The sequence below is a fragment of the Brachypodium distachyon genome, chromosome 2 (genome assembly GCF_000005505.3).
Source record: "Brachypodium distachyon strain Bd21 chromosome 2, Brachypodium_distachyon_v3.0, whole genome shotgun sequence".
Taxonomy (NCBI): Eukaryota; Viridiplantae; Streptophyta; class Magnoliopsida; order Poales; family Poaceae; genus Brachypodium; species Brachypodium distachyon.
This window is the reverse complement of record NC_016132.3, coordinates 2,532,364-2,544,879: the sequence shown is the minus strand read 5'-3', so window position 1 is coordinate 2,544,879 and position 12,516 is coordinate 2,532,364. Positions and strand designations below refer to the sequence as shown.

The window sequence follows — 12,516 nt, the reverse complement described above, 5'->3', positions numbered from 1 at the left end:
ACTTTTCGTTGTTCGTCACACCCCGGGTCGATCGATGGGATCGGAACGGCTTGCTGGGCCAGGAGAACGACGCGTGCCTCTGCTGGGCACATACACAGTAGGCCCAGCAGGCCGACACCGAGCTGGCCCAACTGATACACATAGGAACGAGATCGCTAACGCAAAATCTTCGTCACGACTCGACAGCACCGGAAGCTGAAGCCGTCGCGCAGAGCCGCTTTCTCCTCTGCTCTGCCGCCGCTGCGCTCCCCCTCCGCCCGCGCCGCCGCCTCCTCAACCGTCGCCCCGCGCCTCTCTCATCTGCAAAAACCCTCGCCCGCACTGGCCCCCTTTCCTTTCCCTGTGCCGCTCCCTTCCTCCTCCTCCTCTGCCGCCGCCATCGCTGCATCAGGGACGACGGCGTCTCACCTCGACGCTCGAAGCCTCCGCGTTTAAGCCCCGTCCTCGTGGTGGCACGGATCTGCGTATCTTCTCAGGCAAAGCCAATCCTTCTCTTTCCTAAGTCGGTTGGATCTTCCATGAAGGAATTCCGCTTTCATACTTTGGCAGTTCCACGTACTACTGTTTCCTCCAACTGGTTCTTGGGAGCACACCTGTTTTCCAATGGACATGACAAGTGGGTTGTTTGTCTAGCATAAATGTAAATCGATTACTACAAACTATGCATGCATTAGTTCATCCGGGACAGTACAATGCTGCACAGTGCAGGGAAGAGGGAGTTAGGGACACAATATGTGTCGATCTAAAAGCATGAACTCATGCTGAATCTAGGGGTCGTAGTCGTACCACCCATCCAGGGGTAGAAAATCTGGTCTCTTGATTGTTATCACTGTAATTAACCACTGATCTTTCTTTCCTGTTCATGAAATTCCTTCTTCTTTGCAGTACAAATACATGGGAATAGAGCTGCATCTTGGTGAGGAGACTCTGGACCTTATTAATCCTAGCGACCAAGCGACTCGCTAGGATTTTCAATCAAAGTTATCAAAACTGCCATGACATCTCTTTATGTAAGTTGACAAATAGATATATTATTTGTTTCAGATGCTCATTGTAATTGGCTGGCAGCCCTCATTTAAAAAAAATCTTCAGGTCAGTACTAAGCAACAATCTGAGCAAAGAATTTTGAGTCAGGATGTAAATGTGGAAGTATACAAACCACGGCAAATACATACAAACATCAGAGTTCGGCGGCGTGATGGCCGCGACCACCTTTCAAAGGGGTCTTGACGACCATTATGCATCTAGGTCGTGGCAGCGCACGACCTTGTGTGGTGTTGAGTTTGGGGCTTTGCTATAGAATGCTTGAAGGCTGAATTTTTTTTTTGAGACATTGCTGTTGTTGTTTGTTGGGCCTCGGGATGGGCTTTGGGCTTTTCGTTGGGCTCGGCTCCAGCTTTGGTTTCAGCGAATATCCGGGCTTCGGCTCCACGAGTACATCCCCTGGCTGGCGCAGAACTCGCACAGCGCGTCCTCGTCGATCTGTGCCATGGACGATGTCAGCTGGCCCTCCGCGCTCTGGCTCCTGACCATGCCCGCGACCTGGAGGAAGACGACCCGCTGCTGCTCTTGCTGCTCGTCATGCTGCGTCTGCGACGCGGCGTTGATGAGCTCCCAGAGGTTCTCGTCCTCGCCCCAGTCGGAGCCGCAACTGAAGCTCCTGGGAAGCGGCGCCGGCACCGACACGATCACACGTCAAAGAAGACCACACGGAGGAAGTTTTGACGCATATCTTTGAGGGTATCATTTAAGTTTGTTGTCCCGTCGCAACGCACGTGCATTTCGGCCCTTGCACGTGTTATCCATTCACCTTATTCTCATCACTGCCAGAATTTAATTCGCTAATAAGTACGGGGGGCCTTATTCTTATTATCATCACTGCCAGAATTTTAATTCGCTAATAAGTACGGGGAGGGGGGGGGGGGGGGATTGTGCAATTCGTATGTTCCGTGAAAAATTGAAACGAGGAAAAATATGGAAACAGAGAAAGAGTTTTGCAAAATGAAAATGGATTTTTTTCTTTAAATTTTGAAAACATAAATGGCAAAGGAACAACATTTTCCGGCGGAACACTAGCGGAGACATAGTTTTCTGTGGCATACGTGCGGAATTTCTGTTTACCTTATAATTCCTGTGCACCAGTTCTAATTTAGAGGTATATATTTTTAATACAAGTCTGTAGTAACGCATATAGCGATGAGAAAAGATGCAAACTTGCTATTCTTGCTTCCTATTTTGATGTCAATGAAAGCAGAGATATTGCACATATTTTCCTTTTGCTGACGAGAATAGGTGCTGCATTTGTTCTTGTGCCTATTGATGTATGTTGGGTTTACTGCCCAATGTATGCATGCATTTGCAGGATCGACTCGTTGCAAAATATATTGACTACAATTCCATCCGACTAGCGCTCCTTTCTCATCTTACCTAAAACAGAGAAATGCCCGCACTTTAGATAACGACATAAATTGAATGTAACATAGTACTGAGTGGAGTAGTATTATCAATGCAAAGAGCAAAGCATATATAGTCAAATTAACCTAAAAGAAGGATGTGCAAGCTTTGCGACATAAATTGCAAATAAAGGCTGCATGAGGTGGACTTCATTATACTACTGTAGAATAATGAAGCCAAGTACACCATTTTCCTGTCGAAATTGAAGCTAAGCTATGATAGTGCATAGTTATATCACTGTATAAGTCTTTTATTCCTGATCGGGACCGGTCATATATACCAGGGCAATCTGTCGGGATTGAAAAGATTATATATAGAGACTCGCCTTTAGAAACAACAAGTTGTGGTGCTTAAATAATTATACTCCGTACTATTTTTTAACACCGAATGTTTTTCCCCAACGGTAAAAATGTATTTCCCGTCTTTTTTTAATTGTTTAATTACCATTAAGCACCTAATACTTTATATCTCCAATAATGAAATGGAACCGGTAAGACCTTGTTTAATTTGTAATACCCTCTAATGTGCCACCTTTCTAGATCCTGCTGCATACTCCTATATGATACCATGAAACATGTCATTGGAAGAAAGAGCAACACACTGATGGTGAAACAAATACTAGACCAGACCGGGGGAGCCACAACTAAACAAGCGACCGGCCATGCAATACATTTCATGTTTCTTTTTGTTAAGTTTTCTTATGTGCCACCTTTTCTAGATCCTACTACACCATATATACCATAAGACATGTCATGCATAACGATTGCATGAAAGAGCAAAACCAATGGTAAAACAAATTTATATTGGACGAGACCAGGGGTACGGCGATCATGCCAGGTCACATTAGACTTAGGGAGCAAACGCCTCCTCTCCCACCGCTGCACCATTCTTATTGGTCCCTACAACGCGCCTCCGCCTCGCTGTTACTCTTTTCTCCTCACCTCACCCTGTCGTCCGTCCATACAACTAAGCAAGGGACCGGCCATGCATTACATTTCATGTTTCTTTTTATTAAGTTTTCTCACCGCCACCTTTGCTAGATCCTACTACATTACACCATAAGACATGTCATGCATGACGATTGCACAGAAGAGCAAAACCGATGGTAAAACAAATATTGGACGAGATCGGGGGCGCGGCGATCGTGCAGGTCACATTAGACTTAGGGAGCAAACGCCTCCTCTCCCACCGCCGCACCATTCTTATTGGTCCCTACAACGCGCCTCTGCCTCGCTGCTACATTTTCCCCCTCGCCTCGCCCTAACATCCGCCCATACAACTAAGCAAGGGACCGGCCATGCATTACATTTCCTGTTTCTTTTTATTAAGTTTTCTCACGTGCCACCTTTGCTAGATCTTACTACGTGACACCATAAGACATGTCATGCATGACGATTGCACAAAAGAGCAAAACCGATGGAAAAACAAATATTGGACGAGACCGGGGGCGCGGCGATCGTGCCAGGTCACATTAGACTTAGGGAGCAAACCCCTTCTCTCCCACCGCCGCACCATTTTTATTGGTCCCTACAACGCGCCTCCGCCTCGCAGCTACTTTTTTCTGCTCACCTCGCCCTGTCGTCCGTCCATACAACTAAGCAAGGGACCCACCATGCATTAAATTTCCTGTTTCTTTTTATTATGTTTTCTTATGTGCCACCTTAATTAATTTGCTAGATCCTACTACATGACACCATAAGACATGTCATGCATGACGATTGCACAAAAGAGCAAAACGGATGGTAAAACAAATATTGGACGAGACCGGGGGCTCAGCGATCGTGCCAGGCCACATTAGACTTAGGGAGCAAACGCCTCCTTTCCCACCGCCACACCATTCTTTTTGGTCCCTACAACGCGCCTCCGCCTCGCTGCTACATTTCCCCCCTCGCCTTGCCCTAACATCCACACGTACAACTAAACATGCAACCATTTACATTTCCTGTTTCTTTTTATTAAGTTTTCTCACGTGCCACCTTTGCTAGATCCTACTACATGACACCATAAGACATGTCATGCATGATGATTGCACAAAAGAGCAAAACTGATGGTAAAACAAATATTGGACGAGACCGGGGGCGCGGACTTAGGGAGCAAACGCCTTCTCTCCCACCGCCGCACCATTCTTATTGGTCCCTACAACGCGCCTCCGCCTCGCTGCTACTTTTTCCTCCTCGCCTCGCCCTGTCGTCCGTCCATACAACTAAGCAAGGGACCGACCATGCATTACATTTCCTGTTTCTTTTTATTAAGTTTTCTTATGTGCCACCTTAATTTTGCTAGATCCTACTACATGACACCATAAGACATGTCATGCATGACGATTGCACAAAAGAGCAAAACGGATGGTAAAACAAATATTGGACGAGACCGGGTGCGCAGCGATCATGCCAGGTCACATTAGACTTAGGGAGCAAACGCCTCCTCTCCCACCGCCGCACCATTCTTATTGGTCCCTACAACGCGCCTCTGTCTCGCTGCTACATTTTCCCCCTCGGCTCGCCCTAACATCCGCCCATACAACTAAACATGCAACCAGCCATGCATTACATGTACATTTCCTGTTTCTTTTCATTAACTTCTCTTAGATTCCTATTATAGCGAGAATGTTTGGAACGAGAATTCTAGATGCAAATGTTTGGAATATGGCCAAGCAGATGATAAGTACATATACATGTATAGCGACGCACACCAGCAGTTGCCGCATATATCTCGCGGTAATTAACTGAAACGCAGATCATGGCCGGTTCCAGGGAAGAAAGATTAATAGATATACACACACAAATGGTGATTATTCCATCACCATAGAAAAAGAAAGAAAAGGATTAACGTTACTAGCTGACGCCATTCGATCTATTCTAAAGCTTCTAAGCTAAGCTAGTGTTGTTGATCGATTTCAGCTGGCTGCGTGCAAGGTATAGCCAGTGCGTGTGATCTCATTTTTGTCACATTTCCCAGCACACAGCTTTTTGTGCAAACCGGAACTGAACTTGGCCGTCCATCGAAAGTAATATGCAAAAAAACATGCAAGGTGTTTTTGTGTATCCAGCACACAACAGAATGTATGCAGAACGATCACAAGATCAGCATCATAAAGGCAGCGGGGTGGCTAGAATTTAACGGAGACATGCAGAGGGAGACAATGAGGGCGGTAGCAAGAAGAACGGATACGCTTGCGTATACCTCGCAAATACATACAAAATCAAGTATGGGAATTTTGGAGACCTTGCTACCTGTCACCGCAATGTGTGTTCCAGCGGAGAGAGAGGCAAGCAAGGGATAAGCATGACACGGCTGTAAAGAGGAGCTTAATTAGGAACCATCCTTCTATCTATCTATCCCCAGTAGGAACTGACAAATTAAACAAAGTGCAAAGGGACAGGAAATTAAGGAGGCTTCTGTGGGAAGTGTCTTACCTACACACTCCTCCTTCCCTATTTAAGCGCCTCCTCCCTCTCTCCTAAACCCATCATTCGATCTACATCTTCATCTTCTCTAGCTCCATACAGATTTTCGTTGCAAACTAGCTAGAGAGATATCAAGCCATGGGAGACATGCAGCAGCAGCACCTTCAACAGGGGCAGCTGGATCTGCCTCCTGGCTTTAGGTTCCACCCAACAGATGAAGAATTGATCGTCTTCTATCTGAATCCCAAGGTGTCCAACAGGAGCTTCTGCACGAGGGCGATCGGAGAGGTTGACATGAACAAAAGCGAGCCGTGGGAGCTCCCGGCGAAGGCAAAGATGACGGCCGGGGACGACATGAAGGAGTGGTACTTCTACTGCCACCGGGACCGCAAGTACCCCACGGGCCACCGGACAAACCGTGCCACCCAGGCCGGGTACTGGAAAGCCACAGGTAAGGACAAGGAGATATTCAGGCCACAGTCCGTCCTCATCGGCATGAAGAAGACCCTCGTGTTCTACAAGGGTAGGGCTCCTCGTGGCGAGAAGACCAACTGGGTTATGCACGAGTACCGGATGGAAAGCAACAACAACAACAACGAGAACAAGGTGCTCTCCTTCCTGCCCACTGCCAAGGTCACTAATTCATCTTCTCTCAAGGTATGTACCTACTCATTTAAATCTAATATAGTAGCTAGTACGCATGATTTGGTTAATTACCGCCTTTTATCCGGTCCGCCGTGGTAATTTGGATAACGCTCACTATGTGGATAAATTATCTTGCATGTCGAGAAAGTTCAATTTCGAGCGGTATGTTTCTAACTACGGAAACCGGAAATACCGGTGCCCCTGGGTACGTAATTTTTAAGTTTAGGATGAGCTGTACATTTCTAAACATGCACAAATACCGGTGCGGGTGCGGCGGTGCCCCTCGGTAATTTTAGCGGTACGTATATTTCGTACCCCTCGGTAATTTTGAGTGGTATATTTCTAACCACGGTAACCGCAAATACCGGTGCCCCTCGGTAATTTGGAGCGGTATATTTCTGAGCACGGTGACCGCAAATACCGGTGCCCCTTCGGTAATTCGGTTGCCAAAATCTTGTAGCACATAGCCGCATGTATATATACATCTGCTGCATAACTACTCCTTAATTCCTAATCTTGATTTTCCCTAACTCAATTGGTTCTACATCTGTAGGATGAGTGGGTGGTCTGCCGGATCTTCCACAAGACCACTGGGATCAAGAAGCTGGTGATGCCGTCCTACCCCATGGCTCCCGTAGCCATGGGAGATCAGCAGCAGGGCCTCGGCTCTAGCACTGCAGCCTGCATCCAGACACAGCTGCCTCCTCCCATGGCCATGGGCATGGACCCTTCCACCTTGTATGGAACCACAGCCGGGGCCTCGTCGTCGTACCAGCTGCCTCCTCCCATGCCCATGGGCAATGTTGCAGAGCTCCCGGCACTTCCCATGAACGGCCTCTACTTTGGGGCTCAGCTGCAAGCGCCGCCACCGCCGGCGCCCTTGTCCTTCTACCAGCAGCACATGCAGCTGCAGATGGGCCATGCAGGAGACCAGGGCTTCATTGCTAGTGGGCCGTCGTCGATGGTGTCGCAGTCCCAGGACGATATTGCCGGGGTCAGCAACGCCACTGCCACCGAGATCTCGTCCATGGACATGGGCGGCATTGCCATTGATGGCATGGGCATGTGGAAGTTTCAGAAGTACTGAAGAATATCGGCTTGCATTGCATACATGGTATTCAGATATATATGCAATAAGGCAGTTATATTGAGCTGCATCGTCGTGGACTCGTGGTAATTATAGTTTGTGAGTGATTGTGAGAGTGTCTTGTGAGAGTGGTCTTGTGTGGTTACTACATGTTTGGATTGCGTGTTTGCCATTCTGTATATGTATGTATTGTAAGTTGTAACTACCTGGTACTGTACACCGTGTCTATGTTATTTTGAACCCATGTGAATTAAGTTTTGTGTTTAATTAGTTTCTGATGCAATATTATATATTACTAGTAGAGTATGAAGTTAGTTGCTTCCATCTTTTGATGTGAATTTTACGCAGATTCGTGGCTCGGGGGATTTCTTCATTTCTACCCAGTTTCTATTTTGTACATCCAATCATTTTATTCCCCCCCCCCCCCCCTCTGAAATTCACAAGTATACAAACTCAACTCATGGATGAGGGAATTTCAAATTATTTTCTGTATTCTTGAGAAAATTATTCTGTTCTGAAAATCTGCATGGGGACACTGTCCAAATGCACTTCGTGTGTGTGCGGTACACATTTAATTGTTCACGATGTGGACAAGACACAGGGCCCAATTTTTTTACCAGCTTGGCCCAAACTGTTCAGATTTTATTCCTATAAGCAACAAATTGGCAGAGTGCTAGCCCACCTGATTAATGGCTCCAACCAGCATCCAACTCCCCATATATAAAAGGCTTAACTTCCGAAAAGGCATTTCAGAAAGAAATAAAAATGAAAAAGGTAACAGAATGAGCACTCAAGTTGACTTTTGGATTATCTACTAAAGAAAAGTTGATCAAGTGTTTCCTTGGCAAAGATTTCAATGTGGTTCTTGCAAAGTGTGGATATATATTGAGAAAAGGAATTTGATTCCGTGGGATATATATATTTACATACTAACTCCATGTATATAAGTGATGGATGGAATAGCATCTTGTTGCTGCAAAATCTACCAAATTCAGTTGCCTTGATAGATGAAAAGAAGATGCCTCCGGATGCATGGAAATAGCAAGGCTAACTAGTTCTGCCAGATCCCATCTGAAGCCAAAATGACGAATGGTATTAAAAAAAATGTCTCATTTAGCGCTCCCTTTTCTAAAACGAAAAAAAAGCAATGGTAGTTGATGCCATCCTTTTAACTTTGTGTTACCTATTACCTGTATTTTACAGCATCTGATTAATATAATTGTTGAGGACTTTGAGGCTCCAGATTTCCTAGTTTAAGGAACTGCCTATAAAGAAAACTACTCACCGCAGGTGCGTGCTTAGGCTGGTCATAGTGCATGGTAACATAGAGTAGTAACATGTCTTTGTTACTATTCTAAGTTACTATCTTCATAGTGAGTAGTAACATATATGTGGTGTCATGCATTGTGTCATTTATTAGGTTGTAAACTCATCTTACTTTGGTTTGTGTGATGTTACAGTAACATATCTAGTTACCACAAACCCCTCTCTCCTCATTAATAACATGTCACATCACCAAATTTGCTTAGTTGGTACTTATGTTACCACCTTTGTTATTCCCACTATGACCAGCCTTAGGGGATCCAAATGGCTACGTACAAGCTGCATTCTTTGGTGCTTTATATACACTTACATTTATCTCTTGAAAATTAAAGAGAAAGAAAAAGGCACTGTTCTGATGCATCATCCCCTCTTTTTTTCTTTTCTTTCGAAAAGGGGTTCATCCCCACTACTACAGAAACGGGTATCAGTGTCGGCCGAAAAACTTCATCGGTAACGGACAGGCCGCCCGCCACTAACTTCCTGCCATCATCACTGGCGGACGGCCTGCCCGTTACTGATGTCTACCACATCAGTGGCGGGCAGTAAAACCACGACCGACACTAAATATATTTTCACGATTAAAAAAAACAGGCCGGAATCTCGTCTGGAATCAGCAGCTCGCCGGTTGGGGCCGAAACGGCGGCAAGAGCAGGGACCAAAACCAAAGATCCATCAAGAAAGAAATGCATTACAATCATAAACATGGGATTGCATCACATCACATCACATTACATCAAGAAACAAACATTGGATGAAACACATCAGTGACGGGCGCGTGCTGACCACTCATCAGTGACGAGCGTGGTACGCCCATTACTGATGATGGTCATCAATGACGGGCGCGAAAGGGCCTTCACTGATGACTCGTCACATATATACTGTTTTGTAATAGTGCTCCTCTAAATATAGCATGGAGAGAAAATTGCAAAACAATAGGACAGAAGCTGGCAATACGTCGATCTTTCCAAATTGCCTTCACCAGTTTTACAATAGTGTAAGCACAGTTCTCTACGCTGCCGTTCACGGTGGAAACTGATAGCTCTGAAGTCCTGGCCCTTGTTGATCCTGCAAAGCAAAACCTGTCCATGTATTGCAACACGGTGGATGCGATTCGCAACCTCCTTCAGGAACGTGAAGGCGTCAAGCTGATCAAATGCTCAAGAAGCCAGAATAATGTTAGCCACACTCTTGCTAATTTTGCGAGAATCAATGCCTCCTCTGAAATCTGGTTGGGTGAAAAACCTCAATTTGTAATCGACGCTTTGCGTCAAGACTCTGTTCAGTCTTTTGATTAATGAAGTTTTTAACCTGCAAAAAAAAAAACCTTTGTGTTGAAACAGGCAGGAACTCTGCCGATGAGTTAAAGAAGAAGAGTAGCCAAGTAAAGGGAAATATACTCGTTTGTGAGCACCGCTTGAACAAGAAAGAATGGAACAATGGACACCTCCTGGAAGACCCTTTGATCGTTCCATGGGAGTGGTTTAGGGAAAAGGGTTATCCACCAATTGATCACGGATGATCTAGTTGACGGAGGGAGTTTGCGGCAGAAACTAGGGGGAACTGAACTGGGAGGAGGATCAGGCGCCACAACTCCCAGGCGAAATGGCAAAGCATGCAGATATGGAAACTGTTATGCGGCATCGCGCTGCGAAGAAGGAAAGGAAACATACTATTGTTGTGTGAGAAACTACACATTGCGAAGTTCTTCCACTCTGAGGTTCTATAAATTTTTGTTACATATGCAAACTTTTTGAAAAATAAGTGGCCATTATTATGGAGGGAATAAGCATAATGTGCAGGCACAAGTTATCATACAAAAAAAAGTTTTATCATACAAACACAATGGTACCTTTTACGTTGATACATTTTATCTAGCTAATGCTATTGCAAACACAAATCTAGTTGTACTATAGTTACATTGATATATTTCAGCAACCATAAGCTAGAATATTTAACACTGCCGGTTATTTTCACGTACAAACGTTTGGCATAGATTTCACAGGCCCCTCTTGCTAAGGGATAGACAGTGGAGACTCGTTGTCGCAACCGTCATGGATGAAGGTTAGAGTTTGAGTGGGCATATTCCTCATCCACCACCAAGTCCACCACACATGGTTCCCTTTGGAGGAGTAAGGCGACCAACAGCTTTTGACGACCCTTGTGGAGGTCGGAGGCGAATGACAAGGATGCATGGATCGATATAGGAGATACAATAACTGTGCCGAAGAGGGAGGCATGTGAAGGGGTGGAGTTGGGAATTTAACTGAAATTGATTTGCTGTAGGTTTAGGATTTGGGTCTTTCAAGGGGAGTTATATTAGCGTTGGCTGAGGGCTTGGGTGGGGTGGATTTAATTTGGATTCTTGGGGGAGGTGGCAGGCCTTTGTGAGACTATTGCTGAAACATATATGCATGTCCCTGCAAACCCGTTGGACTTGGGTTTTGCCTATGAGGCTACTCCTCATGGGAACTAAAACATGCCCATCCCCATTCCCTAATAGGGTAAGAATTCCAACTTAGTAGTTTGATGGTTTTGGACGGGAAATAAGAGGCATATGCATAGTAACTTGGTGACTTTATATTCAAAAGGTAAGCACCGGCCCCTGTGGGTCAAAATTGAAAACTCTTTCCTTGGAGCATCCAATTTTGTAATGCTGATTAATCGACCAGTTTTAAGATGTAAGAAAAAAAGAACATGTGGTGTGCCATCGTCGCTCTGGCAAAGCGGTATGTAGAGGTGTGGAGGGATTTGACGGCTGGGACGGCATTTTTTTAGCGCCTTTGAGTTTGGCCACGGTCAAACAACCAGTCTCAACAGTGAATTTTACAATCTATTCAACTCGCAAGGTTTAATTCTTTAACCTCATAATTCTTTAACCTTGTACTAATTAATTTAACCTTATACTAAGTTGTTTGACAAATTGGTTTCAGATTTTATAAAACAATTGGACTTTACTGTGTACTTGATACCCTAGTAGTAAATTGTACCGTAAACGAGCTCTTATGATAATAAAAGGAGTACTTCTTTCTAATTGCGCAACACACAACAATTTGTCTTACCAAAATTTCTCACTCCTCTCTCTTCTCCTTACTTCTTTGTATGACGACAATGACATTACTTGTTTCTCTACTGCATATGTGTAATCCATTTTTGGTAGGTATCTACTATGTTTTGATGGGTGTGTACTGCACTTTTTTTTTTATAGTTTTCTACTGCGCTTGTAGCAAGTGTCTATTACACTTTTTTATTGAACTGCAAGTGTGTATTACACTGTTGACTTCTATATTTTTAGTAGTTGTATATTGCAATTCTGACAGGTGTTTACCGTGCTTTGTGTACTCCAATATTTTTCTGTTGCATTTTGTTACTTCAAGATGCATGGAAAAAAGGATGCCTATTATACATGGATTGCATGCGAAAATTAGTACGCCCACAAATACATGGATGGAAGCAGTAGTTTTCTACTACACCATTAATACAAGTGTGGGGAAATGTGGTCCATTTTCCTAGCTAGAACACCACAAGTGGGGGGAAATGGTGCTCCCATTGCCCCAACACACCTGAGACCGCGTTCCATCTTTGCATTGTGTGCAGTTTCAC

General features: G+C 44.9%; 1 protein-coding gene and 1 long non-coding RNA gene across 2 annotated transcripts; both read left to right on the top strand.

The window, feature by feature from the left end:
- Positions 1–194: 194 nt before the first annotated feature.
- Positions 195–1,329, top strand: LOC112271001. Its single transcript, XR_002963757.1, has 2 exons — positions 195–1,010; positions 1,093–1,329. It is a non-coding gene; the product is annotated as an uncharacterized LOC112271001 (long non-coding RNA).
- Positions 1,330–5,950: 4,621 nt separating this feature from the next.
- LOC100824170 (protein CUP-SHAPED COTYLEDON 1) lies at positions 5,951–7,749 on the top strand. Its single transcript, XM_003565302.4, has 2 exons — positions 5,951–6,518; positions 7,060–7,749. The coding sequence occupies exons 1-2, from the start codon at positions 6,000–6,002 to the stop codon at positions 7,591–7,593; spliced, it is 1,053 nt and encodes a 350-aa protein (XP_003565350.1). The 5' UTR covers positions 5,951–5,999; the 3' UTR covers positions 7,594–7,749.
- The last annotated feature ends 4,767 nt before the right edge of the window (positions 7,750–12,516 follow it).

Excerpts from the sequence above, each read along its gene's own strand:
- LOC100824170 (XM_003565302.4), top strand. The coding sequence starts at position 6,000 with ATGGGAGACATGCAGCAGCAGCACCTTCAACAGGGGCAGCTGGATCTG. Across the intron at positions 6,519-7,059 it reads CTAATTCATCTTCTCTCAAG|GATGAGTGGGTGGTCTGCCG; the intron begins GTATGTACCTAC and ends CTACATCTGTAG.